This window comes from Callithrix jacchus, chromosome 7 (assembly GCF_049354715.1).
Source record: "Callithrix jacchus isolate 240 chromosome 7, calJac240_pri, whole genome shotgun sequence".
Lineage (NCBI taxonomy): Eukaryota > Metazoa > Chordata > Mammalia > Primates > Cebidae > Callithrix > Callithrix jacchus.
In genome coordinates, this window is record NC_133508.1 from 59,734,999 (window position 1) to 59,754,861 (window position 19,863).

At 44.4% G+C, this 19,863-nt stretch overlaps 1 protein-coding gene across 1 annotated transcript; it reads right to left on the bottom strand.

Annotated features, from left to right (window-relative positions):
• Window positions 1-15,182: 15,182 nt before the first annotated feature.
• Window positions 15,183-19,310, bottom strand: TEX46 (testis expressed 46). Its single transcript, XM_035253038.3, has 2 exons — window positions 19,041-19,310; window positions 15,183-15,545 (listed from the first exon to the last, which is right to left on the bottom strand). The coding sequence occupies exons 1-2, from the start codon at window positions 19,230-19,232 to the stop codon at window positions 15,246-15,248; spliced, it is 492 nt and encodes a 163-aa protein (XP_035108929.1). The 5' UTR covers window positions 19,233-19,310; the 3' UTR covers window positions 15,183-15,245.
• Between the last annotated feature and the right edge of the window lie 553 nt (window positions 19,311-19,863).

The following is a 19,863-nucleotide window of genomic DNA, read 5'->3' on the forward strand; positions in this document are numbered from 1 at the left end:
GCAGATCATTTGAGGTCAGGAGTTTGAGACCAGCCTGGCCAACATGATGAAACCCTCCACGGATGCTTAAGCCATGATATAAAATAACATAATATTTGCGTATCACTGACACACATCCTCCTGTTTATTTTAAATTATCTCTAGATTACTTACAACACCTAACACAATGTAAATGCTATGTACTTAGTTGTTATGCTGTATTGTTTAGGGAATAATGACAAGGGTTAAAAGTCTGGGCCGGGCATGGTGGCTCACACCTATAATCCCAGGACTTTGGGAGGCTGAGACAGGTGGATCACCTGAGGTCAGGAGTTTGAGACCAGCTGGCCAACATGGTGAAACCCCATCTCTACTAAAAATACAAAAATTAGCCAGGTGTGGTGGCGGGCGCTTGTAATCCCAACTACTTGAGAGGCTGAGGCGGGAGAATCGCTTGAACCCCGGAGGCAGAGGTTGCAGTGAGCCAAGATTGCACCATTGCACTCCAGCCTGGGTGACAGAGCAAGAAAACATCTCAAAAAAAGAAAAGAATTGGCATTTAGATGATATATAAAGCCATCACCAAGATAGTGAGATGGAGAAAAGAAGGGCTCTGAGGAGAGAGCTCAAAGGTGCAAGAGATCTGAGCTTTGAGTGAAGGCAAATACCACAAAGTCATTGAGTGTGGGCTCAGAAAAGTCCTTACTTTTCTGAGAAAATGCAGAAGGTGGAAGCTGAATGAGGCATTGAGTTGTTCAACCTCTCATCATCGTTTGGAGAGAGGTGCGGGGAACCAGGGCATAGCTGGAAACACCACAGAGTGCTCCAGAAGGGGAACCCCACCTTCCTACTCTACTTTTTGTATAGGCAAATGTGAGGTTCATCTTGTAAGTAAAGAAAACGGGCCCCAGCTCAGACACGGGGGGAGTTGCTTGCAATGCTGAGGGCACCTGGAGCCCCTGTGGCATGTAGAGACCAGGTAGTCATTTAGGCTTTGGGGAAAGGAGCCCTCTCTGGAGTCCATCTGCTATCTCTTTGCTAAAAGCCTGGAGTGAGCCCCCAGGGGCTTCCGATACAGCACAACATGGTTCTCCAAAGTTCATCCCCTTACCTACAGGCTCATCAAACAGAAGCCTGCCCAACAGAAATTGAAATCAACTGGGCTTACAGTGGGATTTCCAATGGTTGTTGGCAATGCTGGAGAAGATACTGCAGAAAGAGTGAGGCCTAGAGTCATAGTACAAAGTCCACGGTGCAGGCCTGAGCCACCTGGACATGGAGACCATGTGAAGCCTGAGGAAAGAGCCCAAGGCTCAGACAGAGGAGTAGCCTGGAGCCATTAGGCATGTTCTCGTGGTAGCTTTGGGCTTCTGGACTTGACCAAAGGTGTTCATCCAGAAACAGCAGGGGATAGTGTCCAGTGCAGCTACTCTCCTCCTGGCCAACAGAATGCAAGCCGTGTGGTTATCCAGCATGACCTGAGTTCATGATAACCTCACCAGTGAGAATCCTGGCAGTCCCTGTGACAATTTCATTTAGGATAGCTGAGTGCTTGTGAATTGTAGATTCTACCTATTGTGGGAGGAAAATCTGCATAAAATGGTGAAATCCATGTACTGAATACCCAGGAATGTCTTGTCAAAAGCACCAGCGCCGGGACTGGGAACATTGCTATGCCCACAGGTCTTGGGTATCATAAGGGCTCATATGCAGATGGTATTCCTTCCAAAGAGAAAGCAAAGAAGGACCTATATCCAGAGCACAGATCAAGTCCTGGGGATACATAGGGTACTGCTCAATATTCTGCCAGTTCACCTCCACACCTTCCTTTCAGGGGATGGGAACATGGTTGTGCCATTTGTAGCTGCGGCCAGAATTCTCCCAGCTGAACTCCCCCTGTGAACCAAAAATATCTGAGACAAGTCTCAATCAATTTAGAAAGTTTGTTTTGCCAAGGATAAGGACACACCTATGACACAGCCTCAAGAGCTTCTGACAACGTGTGTCCAAGGCAGTCGGGGCACAGCTTGGTTTTATACATTTTAGGGAGACATGAGATAATAATCAACATATGTAAGATGTACATTGGTTCAGTCCAGAAAGACAGGACAACTCACAGCGGGGAGGAGTCTTCCAGGTCATAGGTAGATAAGAGACAAATGATTGTATTCTTTTGAGATTCTGGGAGGAGAAGGTTGATCTGGGAGGAGATCATGGCAGTGCACTCCAGCCTGGGAAACAGAGGGAGACTCCATCTCAAAAAAAAAAAAGAAAAGAAAAGCTGCCTAGCTCCCTCACAATTTGCCTTTCACTGCATATACAATTTACTCTGGAGAAGAGTGTAGAGATATAGTCACTTATGCCTTACTCTGGCTTAGTGAAACAATAGTGGAGAGGAAGCAATCAGATATGTATTTGCCTCCCATAAGCAGAGGAATGACTTTAAAATCTGTCTTTTATTCACAAGGAATTTGCTTGTGGGCAAATTGTGAGAGAGGTAGGCAGCTTTGTTTGTTTGTTTGTTTGTTTGTTTGTTTGTTTGTTTGTTTGTTTGTTTGTTTGTTTGTTGAGACAGAGTCTCCCTCTGTTTCTTCGGCTGAAGTGCAGTGGCGTGATCTCAGCTCACTTCATCACCCAGGTTCAAACAATTCTCCCTGCCTCAGCCTCCCTAGTAGCTGGGATTACAGGCATCTGCCACCACGCCTGGCTAATTTTTGTGTTTTTAGTGGAGATGGGGTTTCACCATGTTAACTAGGCTGGTCTCAAACTACTGACCTCAGGTGATCTGCCTGCCTCAGCCTCCCAAAGTCCTGGGATTACAGACATGAGCCACCTTGCCTGGCCATATGTAGCTTTTTAATATTTGTAGCTATCTTGTTGAGGAATAGAATGGGAGGTGGGTTTGCCTAACAGTTCCCAGCTTGACTTTTCCCTTTGGCTTAGTGGTTTTGGGGTCCCAAGATTTATTTTCCTTTCACATCCTAAAGCACAGCAGTTTGTGGCAATGGCCACCTAGAAGCAATTCTCTTGCCACAGTCAGAGAGTAACACACCAACAAGGTCTCCCATAGCTGGGTATGGAGGGCAGCGATAGCGGTGGTGATATATTCAGTACTGTAGGTTTGTGGAATGGAGCCTGGCCTAGGCAGCTGCTACAGGCTGTTGAAGCTTTTCCTGTCCAAACCTGGTGAGAGGTTATTTACTCTTCGACCCTGATCTGTTTCCTGATATTACTTGCGTATGCTCTTGCTACATCAGCTGAGGTCTCTCATACCACCAGAATCAGACAAATGATCTGTACTTTTTCTTGGAGCATTGGCCTCACAGAAACCCAGCAGTCACTATTCTGCCCTCAAGGGCAATCTCTTGAGACTGAGGATGATGGCTGCAGAGCAGAAGGAACCGGTTGCACAGGCATAGTGACCACAGCAATGTTGTTCATTTGCAGAGGAGATGGATGGTAGGAACGCTGCCCTCCTCAAGGTAAAGGCAGTGTCAGAGTTGCCTGCCCAGGGTGTAGGTCCATCAGGTGCCCTTCAAAAAAAGCAAAAAAAAAAAAAAAAAAAAAGACCCAAAGTCATTTCCACCCAGTTAGCCTCAACTAGACAATGTGAACTTACCAACCAAGGTCAGAGTTAACGCTCAAAAAAGAAGGGGCAATTAGGTACAGAGACTCTGGGGTCCTGGCACATTGGGTGAACTCTTCTCCCTCCCCAGTGTCTGCAAAGAATGATGAGGGAGTGGCTGATGTAGCCGCTCCCTGAACCAGCCATACCAAAGCTTGATTGTACCCACTACCTGCAGGTGGAAAGGAGAATTCCACGTTGAAATGGAATTCAGGGCCCACAGCCGTAAACAGCGTTCTATTGTCAGATTGTATCATACCAGGAAAGTCCAACACATGACAAAGATAATCATCACAGTTTAAGAGTTTGGATGCAAGGCCAGGAGCAGTGGCTCACGCCTATAATCCTAGCACTTTGGGAGGCCGAGGCAGGCAGATGATGAGGTCAGAGTTCAAGACCAGCCTGGCCAAGATGGTGAAACTCCATCTCTACTAAAAGTAAAAAAAAAAATTAACCAGACGTGGTGGCGGGCGCCTGTAATCCCAGCTACAAGGGAAGCTGAGGCAGGAGAATCGCTTGAACCCAGTGGGGCAGAGATTGCAGTGAGATTCCCACTGCACTCCAGCCTGGGTGACAGAGTGAGACTCTGTCTTAAAAAAGAATAAAAAGAGTTTGGATTCTACCTGCTTGTTGGAAAAGAACAGCCACCTATATATCTATAGCATGCCCATGGTAATCAGAATCCTCTGTAACCAACTATCAATTGTGAATTGGTCAGACAACAAGTTACTATGCCAAGTCCACTCTGAGCCACAGACCAAAGTTGCTGGCAGCAATACATTCTCCATGAGCACCAGTGTCTCCTTCGTAGGTCAAATGAACCCTCATTGAGTCACCTCAGACCTCCATGGGGCTGTGGCTATTGCAGTAGATCCAAGCATGGATCTAGTACACCAAAGGGGATGTGACACCCTGTCATCTTGATCAGCTTTTTCCTTCCAGATGCTCTCTTCAAGATGCAGTGCCTTACTGTGGCTTGTGTGTATATCACAGACAGATTGGGTTTGTGGTTGAATTGCCATATTTGTTTCCATGGCAGGGATTACCACATAAATTACCGGGGTCTGCCACGTCCCCAGGGATCAGACAATGATCCGTAAAGGAAACCCGAAAGAAGAGAGTCATGTAGAGGGAGGCTCCCTGGGACCTAGCCAGCCCAAAATGCCTAAGGTGAGCCCACAGGAGGAAGCTGGGGGAGTAACCACTCCAACCTTCTCCTTCCCTCCAATCTTGTTCCAGAGATGCCCTGTTGGCCAAACTCAGCTGGAAGCCACAGTGCAAGGGAACGCAGTGATATAATTCATACAGATTGGCCCACTGGCAGGAGAAGCAGAGGAGGGTTGGAGCGTGGACCTGGAAAGGCAAGAAGAAAACTGACACACAAGAGAGGGGTGTGACTCAAAAAAGAGAGGTGAAGAGAGTCCTCACTAAAAAGAAGTCATTTGAGCAAAGATCTGAAGGAATACAGTAACCTATCTGCTATGGCCCAAATGTGTCCCCCAAAATTAGTGTGTTGGAAACTTAATCCCCAGTGTAGTAGTTCTGCAATACAGAAATACGTAGCCTTCTAGGAGGTGGTTAGGTCATGAGGGCTCTGACCTCAAGAATGGATTAATATCCTCATAAAAGGGCTTGACAGGCCAGGCACGGTGGCTCATGCCTTTAATCCCAGCACTTTGGGAGGCTGAGGCGGACAGATCATAAGGTCAAGAGATCAAGACCATCTGGCCAACATGGTGAAACCCCGTCTCTACTAAAAATACAAAAATTTACTGGGTGTGGTGGTGCATACCTGTAGTCTCAGCTACTTGGGAGGCTGAGGCAGGAGAATCGCTTGAACCCAGGAGGCAGAGGTTGCAGTGAGCCGAGATTGTGCCACTGCACTCTAGCCTGGCGACAGAATGAGACTCTGTCTCAAAAAAAAAAAAAAAAAGTGGGGGCCGGGCGCAGTGGCTCATGCCTGTAATCCCAGTACTTTGGGAGGCCAAGGCCGGCAGATCACAAGGTCAAGAGATGGAGACCCATCTGGCCAACATGGTGAAACCCCATCTCTACTAAAAATACAAAAATGAGCCAGACGTGTTGGCAAATGCCTGTAGTCCCAGCTACCCCAGAGGCTGAGGCAGGAGAATCACTTGAACCCGGGATACAGAGGTTGCAGTGAGCCAAGATCGTGCCACTGCACTCCAGCCTGGAGACAGAGGGAGACTTTCATCTCAAAAAAAATAAGAGGGCTTGACAGAAGGAGTTTGTTTCCTTTTGCCCTTCCACCTTCTGAAATGTGAAGACACAGCAGTCCTTCTTTCCAGAGGACATAGAGTTCAAGGTGTCATCTTGAAAGCAGACACTGGGTCCTCACTAGACATTGAACCTGCCTGTGCCTTGTTCTTGGAGCCACCCCCCCAACTTCCAGAATTGTCAGAAATACATTTCTGTTCTTACAAATTAAATTACTCAGTCTTTCATGGATTGCTTAAGTCCAGGAGTTTGAGGCCAGCCTGGGCAACACAGCAAGACCGCATCTCAAGAAAAAATATTACCCAATTCGTGGTATTTTGCTATAGCAGCACAAAATGGACTAGGTCAGAAACCAGTACCAGAGGAGTAGAGTGTTGCTGTAATTAACCAAAAAATGTGGAAGTGGCTTTGGAACTAGTGAATGGGTAGAGGCTGAAAGAGTTTTTTGTTGTTGTTTTTTTTTTTTTTTTGAGATGGAGTCTCACTTTGTCGCCCAGGTTGGAGTGCAATGGCATGATTTCGGCTTACTGCAATCTCCACCTCCCGGGTTCAAGCGATTCTCTCACCTCAGCCTCCCAACTAGCTGGGATTACAGGCACATGCTACCATGCCAGGCTAATTTTTCTTTTCTTGTAGACAGGGTTTTGCCATGTTGCCCAGGCTTGTCTCGAACTCCTGGACTCAAGTGATCCTCCCGCCTCAGGCTCCCAAAGTGCTGGGATTACAGGAGTGAGCCACCATGATCGGCCTTTATTTACAGTTGACTACAGATCTTTTCTTGAGATGGAGTCTTGCTCTGTTGCCCAGGCTGGAGTACAGTGGTGAGATCTTGGCTCACTGCAACCCCATCTCCCAGGTCCAAGCTATTCTCCTGCCTCAGCCTCCCAAGTAGCTGGGATTATAAGTGCCTGCCACCACTCCCAGCTAATTTTTGTATTTTTAGTAGAGACAGAGTTTTGCCATGTTGGCCAGGCTGGTCTTGAACTCATGACCTCAAGTGATCCACCCACCTCAGCCTCTCAAAGTGCTGGGATTATAGGCATGAGCCACTGCAGCCAGCCTGAAAATTTTGAAGTGAATGCTGGGAAAAGTTGTATTGCCATGAATGAAATAGTGAGGGGATTCTGATGAGGACTCAGAGAAGAGCCACAGGGAAAGCCTCAGTTTTCTTAGAGGTTGCCTATGCAGTGCTGATCAGAATGCTGGTAGAAAGATGGACAGCAAAGGCCATTCTGATAAGATCCCAGATGAAAATGGAGCAAGGTATTTGAAACTGAAGGAAAGTCCATCCTTGTGATAAAGTGGCCAGGAACATGGCTGTATTGTATTCATGTCCTAGAACTTTATGGAAGGCAGAACTTAAGAGTGTGAAATGAAAATAAATCTCAGAACTCCAAAATCATTAAACCAAAGGGGAAAGTCAAGCTGGGAACTGCGATGGCAAACCTGCCATTCTCTTCCTAACGATGATAGCTACAAGATTAAAAAGCTACAGACCTCCCTCACAATTCACCCACAAGGAAATTCCCTGTGAATAAAGAACTCAAAGCTGTCCTTCTGCTCACATGAGACAAATGCATATCTGATTGCTTCCTCTGCCCTATTGTTTCATCAAGCCAGACTAAGGCATAAGTGACTCTTCCTTTACCCTCCTCTCATGAGTAAATTGTGTATTCAGTGAAAGTCTAATTAGAAACTTGAAAGAATACAATCGTTTGTCTCTTATCTACCTATGACCTGGAAGCTCCCTACCCACTTTGAGTTGTCTTCCCTTTCCCTGAACCAACATATATGTTACAAATATTGATTGATGTCTCATGTCTCCCTAAAATGTGTAAAAACAAGCTGTGCCGGCCGGGCGCGGTGGCTCAAGCCTGTAATCCCAGCACTTTGGGAGGCCAAGGCGGGTGGATCACGAGGTCAAGAGATCGAGACCATCCTGGTCAACATGGTGAAACCCCGTCTCTACTAAAAATACAAAAAATTAGCTGGGCATGGTGGCACATGCCTGTAATCCCAGCTACTCAGGAGGCTGAGGCAGGAGAATTGCCTGAACCCAGGAGTCGGAGGTTGCGGTGAGCCGAGATCGCGCCATTGCACTCCAGCCTGGGTAACAAGAGCGAAACTCCGTCTCAAAAAAAAAAAAAAAAAAAAAAAACAAGCTGTACCCAGTCACCTTGGGCACATGTCCTCAGGACCTCCTGAGGCTGTGTCACAGGCATGTCCTTAACCTTGGCAAAAGAAACTTTCTACATTGATTGACACTTGTCTCAGATACTTTTTACAAATTGGCAATCATGAAGGGATTCTGAATGGAAGTGGCCCTGACTTTTGACAAATTTCCTATTGGTGTTTGGTACCAGCTTAAGCTATCTTCATTCAACCCAATAGGACAATTTGCTGAGGCCTGGGAGCTCCCCTCCTTCCAGAGAATTCTTGATCTCCCAAAATTTGGTAGAGATCTAAAGTTTATTTTGCTGTACAACTGCTTTTCTGAAGTTTTACATGCTTCCAACAAGGAAGGTAAGTTTTCCTGCTTCCATGGCCATAGAAGGCAGGTAACTCTGGAGGTTAAGCTCACTTCCAACAGGGAAGCTGAGTTTGAGTTTCTTCCTACGTCTAAGATGGTAGGGAACCGTCTTCAGCCTGCAGCTCATTTCTAAGTAACTACCTGAACTGGATTTTTTTTTAATTGTTTATTTGTTTGGTCTTGGAAATTCTCTTTAATGACTAAAGGTTAAAATTGACAGCTAGGCATGGTGGCTCACGCCTGTAATCCCAGCACTGTGGGAGGCAGAGAGAGGCAAGTAGATAGCTTGAGCCCAGGAGTTCAAGATCAGCCTGGGCAACATGGTAAAACCCTGTCTCTACAAGAAAAAAATACAAAAAATTAGCCAGGCACAGTGGCACACACCTGTAGTTCCAGCTACATGGGAGGCTGAGGTGGGAGGATCACTTCAGCCTGGGAAGTCAAGGCTGCAATGACCCATGATCACACTACTGTACTTCAGCCTGGGTGACAGGAGTGAGAGTGAGGCCTTGTCTCAAAAAGAAATAAAATTGACAGCTGGTCTTAATTTCTCCTTACCATGAGAACACTCAGTGATCATATTGTGTTTTTTTGTTGTTGTTCCAGTCTTTGTCCCATCAGATTTTTCCAACTCTTGGCAGTGGCTCACACCTGTAATCCCAGCACTTTGGGAGGCCAAGGCAGGCAGATCACAAGATCAGGAGATCAAGACCATCCTGGCCAACATGGTGAAACCCCGTCTCTACTAAAAATACAAAAAAAATTAGCCGGGCATGTACTAGAGGTTTTTTCCCTCCTAGGAAGTTGTTTAGGATTCTAATTCTAGTTCAGAGGTACATTCCAGAGTCTTCTTCATTGTTGAATATCCTCTGGAAATTAATCTCAATTGGCTCGTGTGAGCATTTGCATGAAAAACTGAACTGTGGTGTTCATAGACAAATGAGAGAATGAGTTTCTTCAGCCCCGAAGAGAATGGACATTTTGCTCCTCCCAGGAGCAAAGGGCACCCCTAGGTCACTGTGGGCTAAGTGGGAGTGTCTCAGAGATTGACTCCCAGCAATGTGCCAAGGCCCTACAGGAAACTCTTAACAAAATTAGTTTAAAAGGCTAATTTAGGCTGGTCTCAGTGGCTCACGCCTGTCATCCCAACACTTTGAAAGGCCTAGGCAGGTGCATCACTTGAGGCCAGGAGTTTGACACCAGCCTGGCCAATGTAGTGAAACCCCTTCTCTACTAAAAATGCAAAAATTAGCCAGGCATGGTGACACATGCCTGTAGTTCCAGCTCCTCAGGAGGCTGAAGCAAGAGAATCGTTTGAACCCAAAAGGTGGAGGCTGCAGTGAGCCAAGATCACACCACTGCACTCCAGCCTGGAAAACAGAGTGAGACTCCATCACACACACACACACATACACACACACACACACACACACAAAACAGAAAAACAAACAAAAAGGCTCATCCAGGAAGCAATTAGGATCTGGTCACCCCACACTGAGCCCTCCTGGAGGTGCTAGACCTCTGGAGAGAGAAACAGAGAAAATAAAAGTGCAGCAACATCTCAGTGGTGACACATTGTGGAATCCCGCCCACAATCAGCACACTTCAGTCCACTCCACTAAACCCTAGACCACAGCTCAGTTCCTCCTTTTAAGAAAAACATATGGGGCCAGGCACAGTGGTTCAGGCCTGTAATCCCAGCACTTTGGAAGATTGAGGTGGGCGAAATACCTGAACTCAGGAGTTCAAGACCAGCCTGGGCAACACAGTGAAACCCCGTCTCTACTAAAATACAAAAAATTAGCCAGGCATGCTCCTGTAGTCGCAGCTACTTAGGAGGCTGAGGCAGGAGAACTACTTGAACCCAGGAGGTGGAGGTTGCAGTGAGCCAAGATTGCACCACTGCATGCCAGCCTGGGTGACAGAGTAAGACTTAGTCTCCAAAAATATATATATAAATTAAAATTTTTTTTTTAAATTGTGGGATACAAATCATTTAAGAATGAGGATAAACAGGCCAGGCACCATGGCACATACCTGCAATCTCAGCACTTTGGGAGGCCAAGGTGGGCAGATCATCTGAGGTCAGGAGTTTGAGACCAGCCTGACCATCGTGGAGAAACTCTGTCTCTACTAAAAATACAAAATTAGCCAGGCGTGGTGGTGCATGACTGTAATTCCAGCTACTCGGGAGGCTGGGCAGGATCGTTTGAACCCAGGAGGCAGAGGTTGCAGTGAGCCGGAATTGTGCCATTGTGTTGCAGCCTGGGCAACAGGAGCAAAATTCCATCTCAGAAAAAAAAAAAAAGAATGAGGATAGACAAGGACGGGCACCCCATTTGGTTTTATGGTGCCTCTACTTGCAAGTGGTCATATAAATGGAAGGGCATCCCCTATTTTCTCATACTCCGGCTGGTTACACATTAGGTCTGTTCTTGTGCACATTTTAAACTGAGGGGCCAATTACATCAAGAAAAATTTGGAACCCGAAGGTCAACCTACAACTATAAAGTTCCCAAGTTTGTTATCTCTCTTCTTTCTTTTCTGCTTGCTTTAAGTCTGCTGTAATATTTCTACTGAGATAAAATCCACTGTTTGTATCCAACCATTCCTTTTTGTTATTGTTTGCAAACTGGTCAGTTTGTATTAATATCTCACAGTTCTGAAGTGAAAGCTATAGGATCTTTCTATGAGTGTGTATGTGTGTGTTTATGTACATGTACCCATATTTTGTTATGTGTTTTTGGCCACAAGGTACCAAACTGGCTTAAAGTTAAAGAGTATTCAAAAATTAAATAATAAGCCCAGGCCTGTAATCCCAGCACTTTGGGAGGCTGAGGCAGGCAGATTACCTGAGTCAGGAGTTCAAGACCAGCCTGGCCAACATGGTGAAACTCCATCTCCTCTAAAAATACAAAAATTAGCCAGATATGATGGTGGGCACCTGTAATCCCAGCTACTCAGGAGGCTGAGGCAGGAGAATCACTTGAACCTGGGAGTTGGAGGTTGCAGTGAGCTAAGATTGCACCATTGCTTTCTAGCCTGGATGATAAGAGTGAAACTTAATCTCAAAATATAAACTAAAATAAAATAATTTGGCCAGGCATTGTGGCTAACACTGTAATTCCAGCACTTTCGGAGGCTGAGGCAGGTGGATTCCCTGAGGTCAGGAGTTTAAGACCAGTCGGGCCAACATGGTGAAACCCTATCTCTACTAAAAATACAAAAAAATTAGCCAGGCGTGGTGGCATGTGCCTATAATCCCAGCTACTTGGGAAGCTGAGGCAGGAGAATTACTTGAACCAGGGAGGCGGGGGTTGCATGAGCCAAGACTGCACCACTGCACTCCTGCCTGGGTGACAGAGAAAGACTGTCTGGAAAAAAAACAACAAAATTAGATAAATAATAATTTGGTAAATGTAATGGAATACTGTCTGAAAAAAAAACAACAAAATTAAATAAATAATAATTTGGTAAATGTAATGGAATAAATACAACATATTATCTAGATAAACATAATTTATAATCTAAAGTTATATTGAATTAAATAGAGATTTTATTAAATGGGGATTTTCCAATAAAAAAAAATACATATATATGGTAGGAAAACATTCTTTCTAAAAAATATGTGTCTTGTTAAGAGGTAAATAATTTTTTTCTAATTTGAAGCTTATTTAAAGGTTACCTATAAAACAAGGTAAAAGGAACTAGAAAATAAGAGAGATGTAAAGAAATTTATAGAAATAAAGAGGTATTGTTGATAAGAAAGCTTAAAGAAATATAATTTTATATGAGAGAAAATCTCGTATGGTAAGTTTTATAAAGTGGTTGTTTAAGAAAAAACGATGTTCAGGACAAACCAGAAAGTCTAAGCATGTCATGAATGATCTGTGTAAGTTGCAATAAGGTTTATGGATTTATATGATCAAAGTTGTCTATAATTGAAGGGAAATTATTTATAATGGTCTTTCTAGAGATTGGGTTTTGATTTTTTTTTTTTTAGATTGTGTCTCGTTCTATCATCCGCGTTGGAGTGCAGTGGCATGGAGGCAACCTCTGCCTCCTGGGTTCAAGCGATTCTCCTGCCTCAGCCTCCCAAGTAGCTGGGATTACAGGGGCCTACCACCACGTCCGGCTAATTTTTGTATTTTTAGTAGACATGGGATTCTGCCATGTTGGGCAGGCTGGTCTCAAACTCCTGACCTCAAGTGATCCTCCCATCTCAGCCTCCCAAAGTGCAGGTTTTGATATTTTTAAAAACCACTTATACAGTAAAGAATTAGTTAGAACAATAAAATGTTCTTAAGGCATTGCTTTACTATTAATAAAATTACAAGACATTATGATTTTATTATGCAAAGTTCAACTTTTATTGCTGTTTTCAGCTTTCCCTTCCTCTTTTAAAAGGCCTAAAGTAGTAACTCTATCCTTCAATGCATTTTCAGCTCCTATAAGTTTTTTTTTCCTTTGGGTTCTAATTATTATGGCCCAATGCTAAAAATGTTTTATCTTAAAAGTCTAAAGGAAATTTTTTTCTCCAATGTAATATTCTGTGCTCTGGCTTTAAATTGTTCTGTGGATCCAAAAATTTTCACTTATGATGCAAGAAACACTCTTCCTATGTCTAATTAATTCAAGTACCCTTTACATTGGTTTTGACTTGCAGTTACCTAAATGGACTCCCCATAGGAAACAGCACTCACACCACAGAAGGTCTGTTCCCTATGGGGAGTCCATTTAGATAGCTACAAGTTTTGACTCCTTAATGGTGCTTGCAAAAACTTGCAGTTATCTAAATTGACTCTCCAGAGGGAAGAGCAGTCACACCACAGTTGCCTTTGGGTAACTGGCCTAACAAACAGATTTTATGCTTTATTGAAATAATTCCTATGTAATTGTTATTAAGCTTTTGTTTGCTTAGAGATTTTTAAAAAAATAAATTAAGGTTATTACATCCATGTAACTTTCTTTAGGTTCTTTTAAAGTCCTTGAGTCATTAAGTTACAGGGCTTTGACTCCTGTGTCTAAAAAAGATATCAAGTCCTGGTAAATCTTAAATACTGACAGCAATTAAAGCCTCGTCTTCAGACCCAGTAGAAGATGCCAATCAAAATAAACTGCATTCATGAGACACAAGGCCATAAATTAAAACTATTCAACTCATCAAGGCCCAGGGACTATGGTGGAAGAGGTGGGCATGTGAGATTGTAAGAGTCAATTTCATGAGACAAAATAAGTTCAGTTTCTCTATAAATTAACTATTAATATCAAAGACACACACTGATGCAAAACCAGCATATGGACTCCTGTGTCAGATTAACAAGGTTTTCTTGGAGCATTAACTTACTCCTTAATAAAAGATTATAAAGCTTTTAAAAAGGTTCATGAAAATTATACCTTATGGTCAAGATGCTTAAAATTGTATAGATTGTTTACAAAATTTTGAGAAACAAATTGAATTGGCCTCATTCTGTCATTATTTGGGTTTATTGTTTGGGAAATTAGGTCTCCTCTCTCAAAGAATAAAGATTTTTGTCTTTTTTTTGAAATTTGTATAACTTTCTCTAAATGAATGACTTATTTTACAATGATCTGTGATTCTATTTTGTGATATGAAGTGTTTTAAGCTTTTTTATGTTTGACAAACTTTCCAAAATCAAATTCTAACTATGGTCGTCATTAATTTTTTTACATTAGTGCCCTGAAGTGCAAAAGAGACATATTCGGCTTATTCAATATAATAATATTGTACAGGAAATATTGTCAAATATGAAACAGTGTTTAACTTTCTTTGGATTATATTCATATAAATGTGTTATTAGCATGTGTTCTAGAATTGTATTAAATTCCTGTGTTTCTGATATGTCTTAGCATATGGCATCAGTAAGAAACAATGTAAGCAAAGATGTGGACGCATTTGGGGAATGGCAGGTCCTCTGGTTTGGTTAGAATACATGAGACTTGCATGAGGAGAGATGATTTTAGGTAGAACACCAGCATAACACTAAGTCACACTGAATCAAACAGTGAGATAATGATTTCCTTTCCAGTTCTCATTACAAAGAAAAGTCCTGGCTAGGTGCTGGCTTGTCTTTCAAGCTCTAACACTTGCTGATCTCACTTTATAACACAAAACTCACCAGCTCAGATCTGTCAGTGGGCAACTGAGCTCTGGTTGAAACTCAATAACATGAGCTGGGCACGGTGGCTCACACCTGTAATCCCAGCACTTTGGGAGGCCGGAGCAGGTTGATCACCTGAGGTCAGAAGTTCCAGGCCAGCCTGGCCAACATGGTGAAACCCTGTCTCTACTAAAAATACAAAAATTATCCAGGCGTGGTGGCAGGCACCTGTAATCCCAGCCACTTGGGAGGCTGAGGCTGGAGAATCGCTTGAACCCAGGAGGTGGATGTTGCAGTGAGCCGAGATCACACCATTGCACTCCAACCTGGGCGACAAGAGTGAAACTCTATCCCAAAAAAAATAATGAGCAAGGGACATGGTCAGATACAGACTTGGCAGGGCTGGCTCTGGCCTCTGGGTGCAGAATGAGAGGGGAAACTAGGGGCTGGTACAGTAGTGGGGAGACTCAGGGTGAACAGCACAGGGCCAGGGAGGAACCAGGATAGATACAACTGAAACAGAAGGCTCTAGAAAGGGATGGTTCTAGAACCCTATTAGGCCATGCCACTATGTGCTACCTGGTAGACCTGCTGTGTAGATTTCTTTCCAGAGGCAATCGTTCAGCCTCTGATCCTCCTCCTGGCTCCTAGGCACCTTTCTGCTATAACTTACTACAAACATGCAATAGGCTGTGACTGGGTTTTACTGAGTCAAGATAACATCCGCAGAGGCCAGCCCATCTTGGCCTCATTAGCTGGGGGAACTGGAAGTACAGTCAGACAGGGTGGGGCAAATCGACTCATGCCTCCTCATTCTGTGTTTCTTCGTGGGAAAATTCTGATGTCTGCTTGACCGCCTGTGGTGATTCATTTTATTCCATATGATGAACATCTGATCCTCTAGGACCTTCAGCTTCATTTCGCTGAACAGAAGCCGTTGGAGGACCTTTTCCTGGAGGGCAAAGCAGGAATGCATTCTCTCAACTTCTTTCATGTTCTTGGCCTTGTTCTTGGAGTCGTTTTCGGAAGCCTTTGGTTTCTCTTCTTCCTTCTAAGCTCCCCACCACCAGGAAAAGGGGAAAGTTGGTTAATAATGATAATCCCTTCCTTGTTTGAACACCTGCTTTGTGCCAGGTGGTTTACAAACATTATCTTAATAGATTCTCACCACTGCCTGCAAGGGGAGCGTCTTTGCCTCATTTTGTGGAGACTTGGGACCCAGCAATGGAGGTCATTTTCTTATTTTTAAGATGGAGTTTCACTCTTGTTGCCTAGGCTGGAGTGCAATGGCGCCATCTTGGCTCACTGAATCTCCACCTCCTGGGTTCAAGTGATTCTCCAGCCTCAGCCTCCCGAGTAGCTGGGATTACAGGTGCCTGCCACCACGCCTGGCTAATTTTTGTATTTTTAGTAGAGATGGGGTTTTGCCATGTTAACCAGGCTAGTCTCAAACTCCTGACCTCAGGTGATCTGCCCGCCTTAGCCTCCCAAAGTGCTGGGATTACAGGTGTGAGCCACCACTCTCTGCTGGGAAGTCACTTTCTCAGCATCACACAGCCTCAAATTCCTGAGTCCCCCACTGGCCTTTGGTTCATAGGAATGCATGACATGGCTCGCTAATCTGCCAGTTGCAGTGGACATAAAGCCCTTAGCCTAAATACATCTATCTCCAGGAGACTGTTTTTCCAATGTGCCTCTCTGAGCATTTTGTCAGGCTCAGCGTGATCTCAAACTGCAAAATCTCAATGGTCTCATGACATGCTTTTATCTCTCTGATTCTCATCTCTCCCTCCCCTGGTTAAAAATAACACTCAATTTTTTTCTTTTTGGATTCAGCTATAAACTAATGGTCTTTAAAAATATTTAAAATTTTTTGGGAGGCCGAGGCAGGCGGATCACAAGGTCAAGAGATAGAGACCATCCTGGCCAACATAGTGAAACCCCATCTCTACTAAAAATACAAAAAAATTAGCTGGGCGTGGTGGCGCATGCCTGTAGTCCAAGTTACTCGGGAGGCTGAGGCAGAAGGATTGCTTGAACCTGGGAGGTGAAGGTTGCAGTGAGCCAAGGTGGCGCCACTGCACTCCAGCCTGGTGCCTGGTGATGGAGTGAGACTCTGTCTCAAAAAAAAAAAAAAAAAAAAAAAAAAAATTTAAAAATTAGGCGGTGTGGTGGCTCATGCCTGTAATCCCCACACCTTGGAAGTCCGAGGCAGGAGGATCACTTGAGCCCAGGAGTTTGAAACTAGCCTGGGCAAGATGGTAAATCTCATCTCTACAAAAACTAGAAAAAATTACCCCTGTGGCACACCTGTAGTCCCAGCTACTTGGGAGGCTGAGGTGGAAGGATCACCTGAGCCCACTGAGGTCGAGGCTGCAGTGAGCCATGGTTGTGCCATTGCATCCAGCCTGGGCCACAGAGTGAGACCTGTCTCAAAAAGCTAAATACATAAATAAAATAAAATGGTTAACTGAAAAAAATTAAACATATTTGACATGCAAAAAAAAGCTAAATAATACAACAAATGCTCATATTCCCATATTAACTTAAGAAATAAAATATAAATATAACTAAAGTTCTCTTTGGACTCTCCCACCCACAGCGTTCTCCCCATTCTTTGAATATCATCATTTCAACTGTAATCCTGCATTTAATATTTATTTTTCCATGCATTTCTTTATAAAGTAGTTCTCAATGGAAGGCATTCTGCCCTCCCCAGGGAACATTTGGCAATGTCTGGAAATACGTTTAATTGTCACAAAATCGGGGGTGTGCTACTTGGCATCTCATGGGTGGGGGCCGGAGATGCCCCTAAGCTAAAAATGCACAAGTGATAGGTGAGCCCCCCACAACGAAGAATCCTCTGGCCCAAAATGTCAATAATGCCACAGTTGAAACAACCTGCCTTAAACTACTTTCACTGCACATATGCATCCATAAACAAGATAGGCTGTTGTTTTGTTTTGTTTTTCTTTTTTGAGGTGGAGTCTTGCTCTGTAGCCCACGCTGGAATGCAGTGGTGTGATCTCAGCTCACTGCAACCTCTGCCTTCCAGGTCCTGGTTCAAGCAATTCTCCTACCTCAGCCTCGCAAATAGCTGGGATTACAGGCACAAGCCATCATACCCAGCTAATTTTTTGTATTTTTTAGTAGAGACAGGGTTTCACCATGTTGGCCAGTCTGAACTCCTGACCTCCTGATCTGCCTGCCTCGGCCTCCCAAAGTGCTGGGATTATAGGCATGAGCCACTGCCCCGAGCCTTTTTTTTTTTTTTTTTTTTTGAGACAATCTCACTCCGTCACCCAGGCTGGAGTGCAGTGGCATGATCATAGTCCACTGCAGCCTCAACTTCCTGGGCTCAGGTGATTCTCCAGCCTCAGTCTCCTGAGTAGCTGGGACTATAGGCGCATACCATGCCTGGCTCATTTTTGTATTTTTTGCAGATACATAGTTTCACCATGTTGCCGGGCTGTTCTCGAACTCCCAGCTTCAAGTGGTCCACCTGCCTCGACATCCCAAAGTGCAGGGATTATAGGTGTGAGCCACTGTGCTGGGCTGTTTTGCATGCTTTTTGTTTTTGTTTTTAGATGGAGTCTTGCTCTGTCACCCAGGCTGGAGTGCAGTGGCATGATCTCAGCTCACGGTAACCTCTGCCTCCCGGGTTCAAGTGATTCTCCTGCCTCAGCCTCTTGAGTAGCTTGTATTACAGGTGCACTATGTTGGCCAGGCTGGTCTTGAACTCCTGACTTCAAGTGATCCACCTGCCTCAGCCTCTTAAAGTGCTGGTATTACAGATGTGATCCACTGCACCTGGCCTAGCATATTGGTTTTTTTTTTTTAACATTAAACAAAAGCTGTCATAATCTATGTACATTTCTGCTGTCTTTATTATTCTATTTTAGAGATATATCTATGTTCATCCATTTTAATTTAAAAAATTTTTTTTTCACATTAAAGTAGTTGTTACTCTTGACAAAGCATGCTGACATCAAACATGAAATAGGAGAGTTGGCCGGGAGCGGTGGCTCACGCCTATAATCCCAGCACCTTGGGAGGCCGAGGCGGGTGGATCACGAGGTCAAGAGATCGAGACCATCCTGGTCAACAAGGTGAAACCCCTTCTCTACTAAAAATACAAAAATTAGCTGGGCATGGTGGTGTGTGATTGTAGTCCCAGCTACTCGGGAGGCTGAGGCAGGAGAATTGCTTGAACCCAGAAGGCGGAGGTTGCGGTGAGCCGAGATCCTGCCATTGCACTCCAGTCTGGGTAACAACAGCGAAACTCCATCTCAAAAAAATAAAAAGGAAATAGGAGAGTCTGGGGTGGTCCTGATTTAACAGCTGAGGCAACTGATGCCCCTTGTGGAGGGAAGAAATTTGCCAGCACCACCTAAGAGGAAGCTGTAGAATGGTGATTTAGACCAGAGTCTTGGACTCCCCAGTCCAGCCCCATTATTTCGACACCTCCCTATTCCCTAACCCCCAACCTAATCTAGCTACAAATATCCCCTATCCCTGAGCTGAAGCCAAGGCCCGTCTTGCTCACCTGCTGGGGCTCTGGGAGGGTGAGCTTGTGTTCATGCTTGACCAGCCAGTTGCTAAGCAACAGCAGAAGGAATAGGAACCCAAACAAGACTGGCTTACAGCTCATCAGCCAAATTGCCACTGCGCCTATGGTGCCTGAGGAGGCAAGTATCCCATGGAGACTCCTAAAGAGAAATATCAGTTCTGCCAGCATTATGGCGTGAAGGCACACAGGCCCCAGGACCCTGCCTCAGGCCCCTCCATGACAAGAGTCACAGCTACCCACACCTCTGAGTCATAACCAGCTCCCTCCCACCACCCAGTTGCCACATAACAATAACTCCTTCTATGTCTGAAGCACCCACTATGTGCCAGATTCTTTGACAAGCAGTTTGCAAGTATTATCTCATGATGTCCTCACAAGAGCCAGGTGATGTAGGCCTCCTCATTCATTCACCAGTATTTTTGGGCCTAGCCACTGGCAAAGTAATGGCCAATACAGAGCCCTTACCATCACAGGGGCAAAGAAAAGCTATCCAAACTTGGACATAACTGCTTTCACAGTTATACTAGCCCATCTTGATGCTTTAGGGAATTATCTTTGTTTAATATAATATGTATAACAGACAAACCTATAGCAGGAAAAAAAGAAAAAATATAATATATAATATTGATTAGGTTTTGGACTCTGTACAGTTAGACATTAACTTTTTATTATTATTTTATTTTATTTTTGAGACAAGGTCTCATTGTGTTGCCCAGGTTGGAGTACGGTGGTGCAATCATGGCTCACTGAAGCCTTCAACTCCTGGGCTCTAGTGATCCTCCTGCCTCAGCCTCCTGAG